This window comes from Hetaerina americana, unplaced genomic scaffold (assembly GCF_022747635.1).
Source record: "Hetaerina americana unplaced genomic scaffold, ioHetAmer1.1.p SCAF_15, whole genome shotgun sequence".
NCBI lineage: Eukaryota > Metazoa > Arthropoda > Insecta > Odonata > Calopterygidae > Hetaerina > Hetaerina americana.
Genome location: NW_027286625.1, coordinates 3,756,831 through 3,773,573, shown reverse-complemented (window position 1 = coordinate 3,773,573; position 16,743 = coordinate 3,756,831). Strand labels below are relative to the sequence as shown.

At 34.9% G+C, this 16,743-nt stretch overlaps 1 protein-coding gene across 1 annotated transcript in view; it reads right to left on the bottom strand.

Annotated features, from left to right (window-relative positions):
* Positions 1–1,750: 1,750 nt before the first annotated feature.
* The window catches only part of Sec24AB (Protein transport protein Sec24AB), a 34,231-nt gene continuing 19,238 nt past the window's right edge, over positions 1,751–16,743 (bottom strand). Inside the window, exons 16-21 of the mRNA XM_071583789.1 lie at positions 15,860–15,970; positions 12,089–12,264; positions 11,608–11,745; positions 9,309–9,509; positions 3,502–3,605; positions 1,751–2,805 (exon numbers count right to left, since the gene is read on the bottom strand). Of these exons, the coding sequence (XP_071439890.1) occupies positions 2,694–2,805; positions 3,502–3,605; positions 9,309–9,509; positions 11,608–11,745; positions 12,089–12,264; positions 15,860–15,970 (842 nt within the window). The 3' untranslated portion in view covers positions 1,751–2,693. The remainder of the gene's footprint in view (positions 2,806–3,501; positions 3,606–9,308; positions 9,510–11,607; positions 11,746–12,088; positions 12,265–15,859; positions 15,971–16,743) is intronic.

The window sequence follows — 16,743 nt, the reverse complement described above, 5'->3', positions numbered from 1 at the left end:
CTCATGTAATTTTGCATGCTTGAAATGTGAACTGAAATGGAATGAAAAAATGCCTGTCCCTAATCATACCTCTACAGGCAGGAGAGCTTTGGGAATTTAATTTGTTAACAATGATGTCACCCAATTTTGAATAGCCCTAATAATTTCATTTTAATGAAAATATTATTCATTATTGACAACAAATTTGTTGAGCTATGTTTGGCTCTTCTCCCATTCCAAATTCATTTATTCTCATTCCAATCTCTACATTTTACTGGTCTCATAACCATTTCTCTCTCAATATGTACTGTGTCCTGCCCTATTTTCCTTGGTCATTTTCTTTTTTCTTCTAGTAAGGTTGCAGTTTCAAGCTTTCACTGTTATTTTGTCATCATTCCTCTGTCATATGGTCTTACCCGTTTAGAAGTTTTTATTTTATTACCACAGTACTGTCCACCATCTTATTTACTTGCTTCTAACATGAGCTAGCAGAAGACCATGCTAGTGACATGATAATATACATACTTCAAATTTTATATTGTCATTACTTCTGAAGCTGCCGCATACAAAACAGGATCAGCTTCATGACTTTGAATCTCCTTAGCTTTATATTCATCCTCAATGGCTGATAAAAATGTAATAATATCATCATGAAATAATGGCAAATGATTATTTTAAATATGAATGTATTCCTTATGTGTAACATTATAATTACTAAATGACACCATATTAAATATCCCACAATTACCCACTCCTATCTTCCCTTAATTTTATGGTCAGCAACATTATTTCATTTCACTGTATTTTAGAGGGAATTATGCTCATATTTCCTCTTAAAGTATAGCTATTGCATAATTAGAATAATGAAATAGTGCCATCTGATTAAGAGATTGCAACCCACGTCTAAGAAAATTTTATAAACAATTTTTATAAGTGTTCAATTGCCATACAACAGATAAAAATCCACAAGAATTCAGAAGACATTTATCACTTCAGAAATATGGGAAATAATGAGATGAACTCACTCTGGGTACCTATTAGTACCATTCTAAAGACCCCTCATAAACTAAATGCCAGTGATAAGGATCATTGCACCATGACAACGTAGAGGCATTTCAAATGAATATGAGGAGATGGTGAAAAAGTTCCAGGAGACATTCGCTTTTTGGGCAGTTTTAAATATTATTACACATTGCTTAGGATTTCATGCCAACTGTGCACCAACTCCGGTCCACTGCAGTCTAATGAATCTTTCATACTAGCCTCTCGTACAAAGTATCACAATTTTATTGGTTATGAGTCATGCTGGAAAAGAAGCGTTCACTAACATAATTCCAGGAAAATATCAATATTTCACAAAACCAAAGATATTTTTTCACATTGTACCAATTTTGGCACATTATGATGGCTTGAAAAAACTAAGGACACAAAATAATATATAATAGACTATATATCTAGATAACATATGATAGGAACAGAAATACAATAGAAAGAGGCATCTAAAAAAAATAAGGATCAGCTTTACTACTCTGAGAATATTCTATTTTCATCCGTAATTTTACTGCATTTCACGAAAAAATAAATTCATCTTGCAAACTTATGGAGAAGCTACTAAAATGTACAAATACTAGGTTGGAAAAGAAAAGTTTGCAACCTGATTTCTAGAAGACAGACAAAACTTTCAACAAAAATGCTCCACCACAACACACAGAATAAGCATGCAGCATATTTATGAGGGTATGCACAGAAAATATCAAGTTCATTGGTTAAATTTCTTTAACAATTTCATTTCCTTCACTAAATATGATACAGGAAGTGCTTTCACTCAGAGACAAAATTTACACATCATACATCTTGTAACAATCCTTTAAAATCATACCTAGAAATTATCACCCATTTCATACTCCATATATCTCCCAACAGTGAAAAAACATGAATAGTGTACTTTAACAGTGGGACTTCAATATCTCATAGAATCACTTGCACATTTACTATAGCATATTGAGTAATCTACTAAAGTTTTTAGGGCCCTATTTCTTTAACTGCAAAGTCTCTTGGCAGCACATTGCCAATAAAAACAACAAACATGTACTTGCCAGCTCAGACAAGCATTCCCATTACTATTGGAAAATGACAAGCAATGAAGGCACTATTATAATACCATTCACACTGCCTTTTACTCAATCTCCATACCAGTAGCCTCACAGAATCACAAGTTTTCTTCATTTGATGAAGCACTGATACGTTTCACTATGCTGTAAACACCACTGATGACTAGGCAATGGGAAAAATGTTTTTAAAAACACCCACACACTCACTCACTCGGATGCACACGATGAACAAGAACTCTTTCAAACAGACTGTTCCCACCACTCACCTGACAAAAATGGTCTTGCAATGATAAAAAAAAATTTCCGACACTCTCCAATACCCTCCACTTGCAGACTATTTAAAATGTTTAAATGTATCAATATTAAGGGTGAATAATGGCTTTAGAAAGCAAGGGAGGTTACTTTCATCATTCCATAATTTTCGAGCCTCCAAGGAAGTAAAGCAAATGTTTGAATATATATTTCATGTACAAACATGGTAGAAATCAGACAGTTTTTGATTTGGAAGAGGGGGAGGGGTGACTTCAGAGATATTTGGGATTGAAGAAGTTTCAAAGAAAACCTGAAGAGTAATTTCACCTCAATAGTCGATTTTATCCTCTTTCATTTGACCTGTGCTTTAAGGTGCTGAAGGAACTCATAATATGAGAGAGCACTCTCCGACCGGTCTTCCACCAACTTCTCAATAAACAGCATGCGGTGTCGACTGTCCTCTCTGAAAAAATTAAGCATTTCAATGAGCACTTTTGTTTGTAGGCATCAATGAAAGCAGAAGTTTACTTCTCTCCTTCAGATATTAGTCGCATACCAACATCAGTTTCAAAAACAATTTTTTTTCAGAACTTAAAATCTTCTTTCCACATTACAAAAGATACGTGCAAAAGCTGCACTGACAACTGTCACACCTCATCATTATATCCTTCCTCTAATGCAAGAGTAAAAATTAATTTTAAAATCAAAAGGGTTGAGGAACTTGGATTTTTCATCCTAAAACCAATGCTTTACCTACTCCAGAGCGATGCATTCTTAACTGTTTACCTGCATGTTTATATTTTTGGTACTTCATTAGCATCAAAATTCAACAATTCCAAATCACCCATTTTTCCATTAACTCATAGTGAAATAGTAATAGTTAGTCGAGATTGTAGGGTTCATCACCAATAAAGGTCATTTTACAATCACTCACAAACTAATATCGACAAATGCATTGATTCAAAATATAATGAAACGTAATTAACCATGAGGTGCTAAAGGGGGAAGAATTGATAATGTGAGATAATCGTTACCAGAAAAGAAAAATCGACAGGACTAATTTTTTATCCTCATCTCTCATAAAATGGTTTAAATTTTTTGCATGCTCGCAACAGTCATGATTGATCCACACTGAGCGTTCAAAAATTATATTCCTTACCTGACTATTTGTAAAGTAGCTTCATAGGGTTTCTCTGACTGCAACTGCCGAATGAAATTATTAAGTAGTTCAGACACCGGATTTTCCAGAGTATGTAGTTCATACTGTAAAAAAACAATACACCCGTTATTAAGAAAATCAAATTAGCTGTTTTTGAAATTGCCTTATATCAATTCCGCAAACTTCTACCAATGAAATGAAACTGCTTTCCCAGTTACTTATTGGGATTTTTCCAACGCAGAGATAAAATAAGTACAACAATTCCTCAATTAATATTTATTCTAAAGGACAATGGTTACACCACTTTATGGCATCATCAGGTGCCACACAATGGTGAGACCATGGTTGTTTAGAATAAATATAAATTGAGGAATTGTTGTGTTTCATTTCACCTCCATGAACGTCTATCTAATTTAAGGCATTTACAACTGTGATAATGGCATATTAATTATGCTTAACTTCTGTTCCTAATTGAGATTTCAATTGCACTGTAGAACATGGTGATTTTCATCCAAAACATTTATTTGAGATTAAAAACTTATGGCTCAACTGAGGTACTTTGCTAATATCAGTAAGCCTTTGAAATAGTGGAATAAAAAAATTTTCAATCATTATTCTGTAGCTTCTTATATGGATTTCAGTCAGGTTACTTACTGAACTCATCATTAAACTTAATGAAATCTTCTCATGTGGTGGTAATGTACTGTAATCCATATCATTTGTTGTGTCCTAGTCAAAAACCTTTGAAATGCTTATCAATTTGTTATAAATATTTTCAAGTATTAAATAATAAAATAGAAGACTTCATGTCAGGCTATATGAGAGTATACTGGGCATTTTACAATTTTTAATTCTACACTATTCTGACCATTCTTGTTATGTTAAAATATTTCACATTGAAACTTTTTTTACTTAAGTCTTAAAAAGATATTGGAATAACACCCGCAAGATCCTGTTCATGACTTTTGGCAATGAGGTGAATGCTATGCATCAATAAAAAATCAATCACAGTCAATATAGCAACACAATTTGCCTCCCTGTAACTTAACACTTCGATTTTTACTATAAATTAATGAAAATCTAGCCAGACAAAGGGCAGAAATTTGATTCACCCTGACTGGGAATTATCATATAAAATACAGGAATTGTCATATAACATATAACAACCTATGTAGGTTCACTGAAGCATCATTCCAAATTGGTATTTACCATACCCCACAGCTACAGCACCACATTTATTTAAGTATGATGCAACATGCAACAGTCTATATTCGTGTATCTACAGTGTCTTTAACCTTTGATAATTCATCAAAGTTAATGGCATTATTGCGATGACACTTTTCCCTTTCACTCGAGTTATGAGGATTTTATTATTTTTTATGTTAAGACGGTTGTGACAAACAAAGAGGCTAGGGACAATAAGTGAAAGGCTTCCTTTGGAAGCCATGAAAGTCTGAAAAAGATATTATGGGGGAGCACTTCGATAATCCTGAGTATTTTCACAAAGACCTTTACATAACAGATCTCAAACAAATGAACTCTTCAAGCTGCGGAGACCTTTTCCGTAAGATGGTGTGGGTTTATACTTGAAAACAAACAACTTCTAACCATTGACTTCAGTAATAGATTTTTGAAGCATTATCATTACTTTGTCTTCTTGCTAATAAACTTCCATTTCAGTGTTTGACTCTAATTCAGGGGTATAGGTTAACAGATGATGAAATGAAATTTATCACATACTACCTTGATCAAAAATTTCCCGGAATTTATTCAGAAAATTAAAAATACAAGTTTATTCATCTAAATCTATATTGTCCCCTTCAAAGTAATCCCCATCGACTGCAACGCACTTATGCCAGCGCTTGATCCAATCCTCGAAACATTTTTTATATTCGGTTTTCGGTATGTCCATCAGTGCTTCCTGCGATTTTTCCATTACTTCCTCTCGGCTGCTAAAACGCGTTCCCCGTAATGGTTTTTTAACTCGATTGAACAGAAAGAAGTCACAGGGAGCCAAATCAGGTGAATTCGGTGGCTGTTGGATGGTATTTGTTGCATTTTTCGTCAAAAAATTACGAATAATGATAGCACTGTGCGACGGTGCGTTATCATGGTGCAAAATCCACGAGTTTTCTGCCCACATTTCTGGTCTCTTTCGGCGAATTGCTTCACGCAAACGTCTCATAACGCCCAAATAATACTCTTTGTTTACTGTCTGGCCTTCTGGCAAAAATTCATGATGCACTACACCGTTGTAATCCATGAAAACCGTCAGCATTGCCTTCTTTTTTGACTGAAAACGACGTGGTTTTTTTGGTCTCGGCTCATTTGGTGAACGCCATTCACTTGCCTGATGTCTGGATTGCGTGTCGTACTCATAAACCCACGTCTCGTCTCCAGTAATGATCCTTTTGATGAATGTGGGATCGGATTCAGCCTCGCAAATCATGTCTTTTGCGACGTCAACACGGTCTCTTTTTTGCATGAAATTGAGGTCTTTTGGCACCAACTTTGCTGCTACACGACGGAAACCCAAATCATTAACCACAATGTCTTGGGCGGATCCATAGGCAATGTTCAAGTCCTCCGCTATTTCTCTGATGGTTAATTTGCGGTTATTGACCAACATTTCTTTTACTTTATCAATTTTTTCACCGACTTTCGATGTCGATGGTCTGCCACTGCGTTCATCATCTTCGATTGACTCACGACCACTTCTGAACCGCTCGTGCCACTGGTAAACGACCGTTTTTTTAGAGAATCGTTGCCGAAACACTTTTCTAACATTTCCAACGTCCGTGCGCCACTAAATCCGTTTTTTACGCAAAATTTAATACAAGTTCGTTGTTGCAAATTTAAATCCATTTCTGAAATTGTAAAAAATCGCCAACACACACAGAGATCGATGTACTCTTGGCTACGTAACTTTTGCAAATGTCAAGTTATGACACTAAGATTTAAAGGGAATATCAACAACAGATGTACCAATTTAACAAAAAAAACAGAACTCAAATCGGAACGATGGGAGCGCCACACGGTGGTTATTCCGGGAACTTTTTGATCAAGGTAGTATTATAGGTAGAATGTAGTAAAGGATCATTTGCATATTCACTTTGTATGATATGTTAAAAAGTTATTTCAGCCTACATTGTGAATGTGTAACATTTACCAAAGAAACTGCGGGAGATGCCACAACAGTAACTTTTAATGGAGTCATCCGCTAATGTGCATTTCAATGCAACAATTTCAGAGTGTAAAAATCATTCGCCTTGACTGGCATTCGAACCCAGATCCCTCAATATCCGGTCGAGTGCTTTAGCCACTTAAGCTACCGAGGCGTCCTCTTAAACTCTGAAATTTTGGGGCTTTTAAAGGAACAAGATGTTGTGACAAAATACCATACATACAATGTCACAGGCATTCTTATTCGTGCGCGACGCACCACAGTCCACAAGGTTAAAGCCAACTTAAAACACTTATGGTGTTTATACTTTGACAAATTCCAAAGAATTTGTCAAAGTATAAACACCATACAGTTTACAACAAGCATACACCAGTACAGAAATACAGTTTTCTTTTCTTATAGCCCAAGGTAAGGAAAATATTATAATAATTTTGCCATACTCAAAGTCTATTAAAATTTTTTCTTTGCATCTCTGCATGAAGAAATGAAGGCATATGAATGAAATCCTCTCATCTCTAAGTTTATTTTGCAATACATATTTTTTTAGAAATCCTTTTTCTTCAGCACTGGAAAGGTTCGGTATTAAACTTATTAAGGAGAATGAGCCAATGGTTTCAACAAACGCCACAAATAAAAAACACCCAAGAAACTAAGACCACACATGAATGATTGCTTATAAATATTCCTGTAAAATATGTTAATGGTGAACAGAATCAGAGGAGAATAAACCCTTTATTTGTGCAATGGTTCTATCCCTAAAAATCAGTCGTAAGAACTCCCTTATTTTTAATTTTATTTTGGGTGGCACACTGTCATATGTTGAAAAAGGCTGAAATGGCCACTTTTGTTGGCTGAAAGTTGGCCAACATCTAATTAATATACCTACTTTTAATAAAGAAGTGACATATTTAATATCGGTGTCTAAGCTGAAGTGGTGGCCCATCCACCAAACGCCATGAAAATGCTCAAAAGATATTTTTTCACCAACTGTGCTGCAGGGAGTATTCTCCTGATCAAATGCAATCAGTTTCCATGAGTAATACAGGCTAAGCTATTCACCAACAAATACATATTGAGCATATAGGAGCAACTCATCAAACAAATAAAATTAGGTGTCACCAATTTCATTTTTATAACTTAATCATGATATGTGCATTCTAAGGTAGTTTTAGTTATAGTACATAGCCAATGGTTTTATTCAAACAGACCCATGGTCCAATGGCCTTATTCAATGGATTTAACAATTGGTATGCAAGGGTATTTAAGGGGATGGTAAAATGGATTCTGTAGATACACCTCTGAGTCAGCAAGGAGGCAAAAAACTATTGGACACTAAAAGTATTAAAACTACGAGCGCAGAAATTTATGAAGAAATTAGGAAAATGAGGGCAAATAAATCAAAAGGGCCAAATGGTATTTCAATTGATTGGCTCAAATTGGGTGGTAGTGTAGTTTCAAATTATATAAATCATTTATTCAATGTTACCTTAAACAAAAATACCTTGACAAATGCTTGGAAGGAGGCATATGTAACACCAATTTTCAAAGGACGAGATAAGGCACTAGTTGATAATTATAAAACAGTAAGCTTGACGTCAGTTGTATGCAAGCTATGAGAAAAGATAATTGTTGATTATCTCTGGGATTTGTGGGAGAGTGAGAATTGGTTGCAAAGTTGCCAATATAATTTCAGAAAAGATCACTCTTGCGAAACTCAGCTATTAGGGTTTTGCCGAGAAATGTCTGACTCTATGGATGCATGAATAGAAGTGGATGCTATAATAGTCGACCTGTCAAAAAACTTGACAAAGTTGACCACGATCACTTAATGCTTAAGATGGACCAATTACCACTACACAGATGGAAGAGTAATCTCGTGGGTCAAAAATTTCACGAAGGTCAAACACAAAGAGTTAAATTAGGAGACTGTACTCTGAAAAAATGGGGGTAACATCGGGAGTCCCACAAGGAAGCATGCTTGGCCCACTGCATTATTTTTCCAATGCAAGTTTGACTGCAATACCTGGGACTTGTGTGCCACCCGACAATGTCTATCTCCACATGTGAGTTTTAATAATAATAATGTATAATTATGGCTATCACTGGACACCAATACTAAGATTGCTTTGATGCAGATATAAACTACATTTTTCAATCAGCTAATCATGTCTACACATTTCTTCTCTTTGACATGCCATTATTTTCCATATATCCCAGATTATTTTCCATATTTCCACATATCCATATCCCAGAGGTCATCCAGAATATTATTATTTCTTTTCAATCACTAACTTTCTTCATTAAATAAGCAGGTCACAAAAGCTTCATACTATCTTTTATCCAAGAATTTAATTACTAATCAGCTATTAATGGGCCCATTTGTTCAAAATAACTATTCTGTATCATCATATTCCCAACACTTCCAAACTTTTCTTTACTGCTACTGTTATTTTCATTTCATACTTTTCTTTCTTACACTATATCTATGTGAAACATACCGGTGCTACACAGTATGAAAGAATCATGAAGGACCAAAATGGAAACACCTTCCGTGGGAGATAATTCTTTACATCAGACTAGAGAGGAAGATATGAATTTTTCTATGAGTTCATATTACACTCACCACATCATCTTGAATGGCGGCAAACTGTGGAACACCAAAAGCGTCCTGGCAAAATTGAGGAGAAACCAACCGTCCAACATAGATGATTAATGCCTTTCCTCTGTCCAGTAAAAAGACGCCTCTTGAATCTAGTTTCTCTGCAGAGAGGTGAAGTCTTGGAGGGCATGGCACAACTTGACCTTCCACATTTTTAAAAGTTGGCTGCAAAATAAAAGATAGCCAATTATTTTTGTAGGAGTACATGCCTAAAAAATACAAAAATCTTTTGATTTTTGTATTTTTACAAAATACCAGCATTACAAAACTTTTGAATAGTGATGGGTTGGTTCTACATTTCTTCAGTTCCAGTAGGAGTTCAGTTCTTAGATTTGACGAATAGATAGGTATTAGAGTTCTAGTTAATTACAACAGGCAACTTAAGGTTGATCACAAAGAAAGAATTTAGAATTCATGCATTTGGTTTATGAAAGGCTTCATATCAAAAATGATTAGATAATGGCGTTATAGCACTGCTGTCATTCAAAGGTAACAGGATGAAACAGTTGACATTATTTTTAACCTGCATAACTATTTCTTTGAAGATATTACACATGCAAAACCATTTTTGGGAGAGAAATCCTACATTATAAATGTTTCTACTATGAAAGATAGAACTGAAGAAGTTTAACAGATATTGATTTCCACCAAATTCCACATTTTAATTTAGAGACCCTTGTTCAAAAGTCATCAAAAAATTAAAATAAGGAGGATGGTCCTGAACACCTTTTTTAAGTCAAAGTATCAAGGGATACTTAATTTACTTTTCCTTATATTATTTCCTCCTGCATTTCACATAACTTCTGCCCGCCTTTCCATTGACTAAAAAGTCTATTCTTTTCCTTTCTCTACCCCACTTACCCATTCTTCCTTCTATCATGACCTTCAACATTTCCTTCGCCCACCTTCTTTGACATTTCCAGATTTCCCCAATAACTTCCTCTTCTCCTTCATCTTCTCCCATCCTCATTACAACCTCAGTATTTGTATTTCTCTCCATCCAACTTACTACATCCATTCTCTGCCACACCTACATCTTGAAAGCCTCCAATGTATCTATACTTATCCTCTTCCTTCAAAGACTAATTCTAACATCCAAAATGTGCTACTCTCCAAATTGAAGTCTTCACCAGTATTTTCTTCACAAGTCTACTCAGTGTACCCCATTATCAATTCTCATCTTGCAAATGCTTCTTTTACCAATGCAATCAATTTGCAATCTTTCTCCTAATGTCCCCACTACTATTTCCAAATACATTTTTAGTTTATTCTATCCTGCTTTAATACATAACTTAGCTTAACTACCTCTTGAGAATTTTATTACTTATGCTTTCTTGCGGTTAATCATTATCCCATATTTTTTGCATTTTTTCTAACCACTCAATAATAACTGCAATTCCTAGGCTGCCTGGCTAGCTATTGATTGATTATCTGCAAACTTGCCTAAACCATCTCACCACCAATTTTTATTCCCAGTTCAAACCCTTCCCATGTTACCCTTAACATTTACTCAGCATTCACATCTTCATAACAGATTAAATTTTATGAAACCATGGATCATAGGTACCCATAAAGAGCTGGGCACATTGATCTAAAAACTTTTCATTGGATCTTTGACACTCTCCAGTGAATATTACTATGTTATTCAAGTGTTTACGAGTGAAAACCATCTAACAAACAGTTACATAAAATAAGTTTTAGAACTGATGTTTTCCATTTTGCTTGTGATCCTAATTTCAAAACCTGTGGAACTTAAGTATCGAAATAGACCATCATTACTATCAATTAATATGAGAAATAAACCTTTCATTAATTCTTACAATATAATTTGTCTTGGCCAAAGAATACCAAATGGTGACAAACATCATTATTATAATATTTGTTGTCTCAGGCGTAACTTTGTGGAATTTGCATAACATATTGAAATGTAATGAAATAATTGATGATGAATGAACCTGATGATGACGTTCAACGTCGAAACCTGGGTCGTGTGTTTTTAAATAAAGTGTGTGGAATTACAAAGTCAATTATTTCATTACATTTCAATCATTATTATCTTATATTTTCTCTTTTTCACAACTAGTCATAATGCCAGGGTGGAGAATTCACATCACAGGAAATATAGTGATCGAGATTTTCAGGTACTAAATGTGATACCAACCAACCCATCGCCTATTGAACTAAATAAAAGAGCCACCAGCCAGTTACCCTTATTTTTTGGCCAGATATTACACTAAAGTTTCACTTATTTCATTCAACCAACCTGTTCACTGAGGGAATGAATAGGATAAAGGTCTGGATATATTTCTTGCATGAGCATTGATAAAGGTAAACATTTCATCTGGCACATGGCAAACACACGTTCATCCAAACGAACACCCTGCCCAGCTCGGAAAGCCACCTACAAAAAAAAAATAAAGAGGTCATAACTCTGATAAATCCAATCCAACATTTTATTAATCAAGTACAGTATCACAGAAATCTACTCGACTATAAGCAACATCAAAGTTTGAAAGAGAGATTTATCACAAAAATTTCATTCAAATTTAAAATGTTTTTTCCACAGTTTTCAATGACTTTATATTTCAAACTGGCCATAAACACATTCTTATTATTAATCAAATATATCAGCCAGTATTGTACTCAACAAAAATACTACCCCAAGCAAAATACTGGAAACAAAATTAAGCTGACACAGCATATTTGCTTGTTTATAATACTTCTTATTTTAGGATATTCCTCACATGTTTAAGAAGAGCGAGGATGTAGAGTGGAAGTAGACGAAGGGAATGAGGGGAAAGGAGACCAGATGATGGCCCAGCAGTTTGAAGGAGGCGGTAAGTTGAAAGCACATCTGTTGCTACATTGATGAAAGCATCTCTGGCATCACCTGTTGAAGACTGATGTGACCTGTCCACAGCTAAAATAATAAAATGAAAATGTCACATGTATCTTCCATTAAATTTGCATATATAATAATTTTTCCTCGTTATATCAAAAGGCGATTGGAATTATTTATTAGAGGCCATAATTGATGGCATATTTTACACTTTTTAATTTTAATCCATTGCATTGGCAAAAAAATATCATTTAACTTTTTTGTTCAGCTTCAGATGATATCAACTTGGACACAAAATAATTAATAGGGTTAATTAATTAATCTTAATATTATGAAGAGAATAAGAATACTGAATATTATCATAACCATTTTTTGTAGTTCACACTTAAGTTGGAAATTTCATGGTGGCCATTTTTGGAGACTTTTTTTTAGAAAACTGCAGTATTTAACTATAAATCAATAAATAAGAAGAGCAGCAAAGAGGAATACATTTAAATAAATCTTATCAAACAGAAAACATTCCAGAGTTCTCACTGTGGGAAATTGTTTGTCCATAAAAACAAGCTACTTAGGGCCTTTCCCCGGAACCTACCATAAAGAGGTGTGGCAGCACGTTGTAGAATGCCAATTTTTAATCATGTAATTTTTGGCAATTAGGCAGCATTAATAAAAAGGAATAGCTGATGTATGCAAAATTGTTTCATCAAAATGATTGTGGTCTTCTTTTCCAAGTACTGTCATAAATAAACTAAACTTGAAAATTATTGGTCCTACCTCTTCATTTCTGAGGCCATATTTCTCCATCTCTCCCTTAGGTACACCAACACCTTGCCTTATTATGCCTTGTTTATCCACATGGCCCTATCTGAGCTATCCGCAAGGAACCTTTTCTCTATTGCCTGCACGTTCCTCTCCCAGCTATTTGAATACACTCTCACCTCTGCTCCATCGATGTTAACTTTTTTATGAAAAGACTGAGAGGGCCAATAATGAATCAACCACATTCTTTTACGATTCTGGTTTGTTCCTTCTCTCGATGTGTCTTGAGCAGTTTGTTTCCTTGAGTCACCGTGATTTGTGATTTTGGTGTTGGGTTAGTCTTGCAAGAAGGTTTTCTCAAACCATATTTCTCAAAATATTTAAAGAACCATTCTATACAATGGGATCGCACAGGAAAGAGAGTGCTTTGCCCAAGGCAGAACTTTTATTAGATCTGCATGCCGATGACTTGTCAGATGTGCCATTTGGGTACGACGAAGAAAGCAATGAGAGCAGAAGTGATTCCATTATTGTAGTGAAGGTCAGAAATAAAAAATCCACTCCGCTCTTGACAAGTGAAAGCGACTCTAATACAAGTGCAAATGTAGACAATAATTCACCAGGAATCTCTACTACAACCATTAGGTCAAAACCAGAGGGCTTCCTGCCACATTGGAGAGTCAGCCGAAAACAATGAAAAAGGTAGTGCACATTTTTTTATGATGGTGAAAGACAAAAAGAAGGTGAGGATGATTAGTACTATTCACAACACACGGATGGGTAATACACAGCTGAATGATAGGATCACAGGATGTCAATCAGAAACCTATCTGCATTTTGAAATACAATAAGTTGATGAAAGCCATAAACAGGGCGAATATGTATTCATCGTATTATACATTCATGAGAAACAAAATGAAATAGTCAAAGAAATTCGTGCTGTGGCTTATTAATTGTGCTCTTTTTAAAGCTTATATCAGTTTATAAAACACTAAATGAATCAAATAGCATTTGATTCAAGGCTTTCTGCTCCAGACCGCAAAAGAGTAGGCAACGAGTAGAGAGGAGCCAGATGAGTTATCTTCGATGACAGCAGTGATAAATTGACACCGAGCGTTTCTTCAAAGGACCACGCACATGTCTCTCAAGAGACCTTAGTAAACATGATTTCATTCTTATCATGGGTAAAAGGGAGAAAACATACCACACAAGAAGATGCTAATTAGTGAGATATTATAAAACTGTGGCTCAAGAAAAATTAGTAAGGAGATGAGGTATATCTGCTCTTCTTGCTATGTTCCACTCCACAAAGGAAAATGTTTCATGGGGTATCACACAAAGAAGAAACACTAAAATTATTTGTGAGTATTAGATTCATAGTTCCATTAAAAATTTTCAATTTTGAAGAAAGTTATGACAATTTTACTGAAGAAATACATGTTCAAAAACTACACCTTAAAAATCTGCTAGAATAGAGGGTTTAAACCCATTTACCCTGTAAATATCCCACTACGCAATGTGATAAGGACCTTGTTGCTGCAATTGAAATATTGAAGGAAGATTGTTCTTTTGGTGACTTGGCTCCAGTTGAACTTATTTAAGGTTTATCTACTCCCTTGTGTTTGTATCCCAAACAATTCACGAACACTAGAGAGAGGTTTATGGAACATAAAAAAATCATTTGCCTTACCTAACCCACTCATGTATGTGAATTCTATCACAAATCATTAGATTTCTCAGAAACAATGTCAATGGAAAACTCATAGTTTTCAAAGTTTTGCGGCTACCCTGAATTAAATCAAAACTGGAGTAATATACATGTGAGCAAGGAATAGCCACGTAAAAAATTAGTCATTTTTTTAACCACCAAAAGTAGATAAGTGATATTTAAAAAATTATATCATAAATAGCAATGTAGCATTCATAGTAATATTAGTATCTAGATAAGACTTGAAAAAATGTGACTTCACATAAAAATATGAAGGATTATACAAAGCAGGTACATATATAATATCTTCAGTCATAGAAATTTATTGAGACTTAAAAAAATTGGTGAACAGTCAGGGAGAAAAATGTCATGGTTTTGCTGCATTCAAGATAAAAGATGAGCAAGGCCTGTCATAGGAGTCATAATTTTGGATGTCATTGTCTTTGTCAGTCATGATTCACTGCAGGCTAAGGATACGTCGACTTTAGATATGCAATTCTCAGTGCAGGCCTTACTCTGAAATTATTAGGCTGGAAAGATGTACCCATTGTAAAGAATGGTAAGCAGCATTCTATATTTTCTTAATTTCAGCAATATTTAGCCCAGGTTTAATATGTCTCATTTAACTGAAAGTAACCTTTAACCTCTGGTTAACAACAAAACCTTGTTTTATGACTGCTAGTTTAGTTCAGATCTAACCAAAACTAACAAAAAAACTGTTCAATTACTGAAAGAGTGTTAAAATGGTTACAATGTTCACATTCACTAATGAGCAATCTTATTTCTTTATGAAATCTGATTTGTGAGTAAACTCCAAGCTAATTTAACGTTCCTACTAACTAAAGACAGGATTTAATGAGATATTATAAAACTGGGCCTTACCATACGATTTGGATAGGTTTACAACCAAAAGATGACCAGCCAATTTTAGGAAATTAATACTTGATAGCAGTGACACTAAATTTTTAATATAATCTTATGACTAAGATTGCATGACACCTAAATTTAAACTTAAGGACAACAGTTCCTAACACATATCTCAATGCCAAATGACAGTTCCACATGCATGACTTCTGAGTCAACCCATAGTTATATTACCCACTAATGATAGTATGACTTAAGCAATTGATTTAAAACAAACTCTTCTGATGAGAAAATATATTCAGAGGAAATTTAAGATCATGAAAGGTAATAACTTAGAAAACATACCCATTTTTGCAAGAAGCCCCACAATGCACTGTTGGTCAGCAGCACACACAACATCATTTACATTAGCCGCCAGCGGCAAACACAGTGTGTGGACACGTATTCGTCTTTCCCCTGCAAAAATTTAAAAAAATTGTGATTTTACTTAGAAAAAACTGTTATTAATATACATATGCGCTGAATTTTGATATAATTTGAAAATCCCCTTACATAAATGAGTAACTAAGCCAATCATGTAAGTCTACCTAATATGGACTGTCTCAAATGTGTTTATCACATTTACAACCAAAATTGTGTTTCCACCATATTTATAAAGCAGAGATCTCTGCCACTGCCAAACTCATTGGCATCAGAGTTCAACAATGCTAAAGTTCTTCCCAGCCATCTTTATCTTCTAATATGTACATATCATGTAAGCAGGTTGTGGCAGCATTACTTACTGATTTGAATTGGGTGCCAGGAAGTTAGGTTTGCACCTCATTGAGTGTACACGGTTTCATTTGATTGGGAAGTTTCTACCTCTCTGACTTAAATGCTGAGAATGCATTGGGCAAAAGATAAGTGTGCGTTTGCCACAGATGCTCACTTCTCTAAGAATTGCTCTATCATCACAACACAACAAACATTCCATGAGCACTTCAATATTACCACCCAAGCTCGTGTTCCTGGTTTAGAAACAATTTTTATGTCGGTACACACATTCAGAGAAAATGGAAAAGCTGACAAGAGGAATTCAGAGGTAGAATGGTCAGCGAGGTCAGCCCAATACACTGATATAGTAAGGCAGTCTTTTGTGCAACCGTCAGCTGCCCTCGTAATTTCTGATCGTACTGTGAGATGAATTCTTCATGGTAACTTCCACTTTCATCCTTACAAGTTGGCTGTGG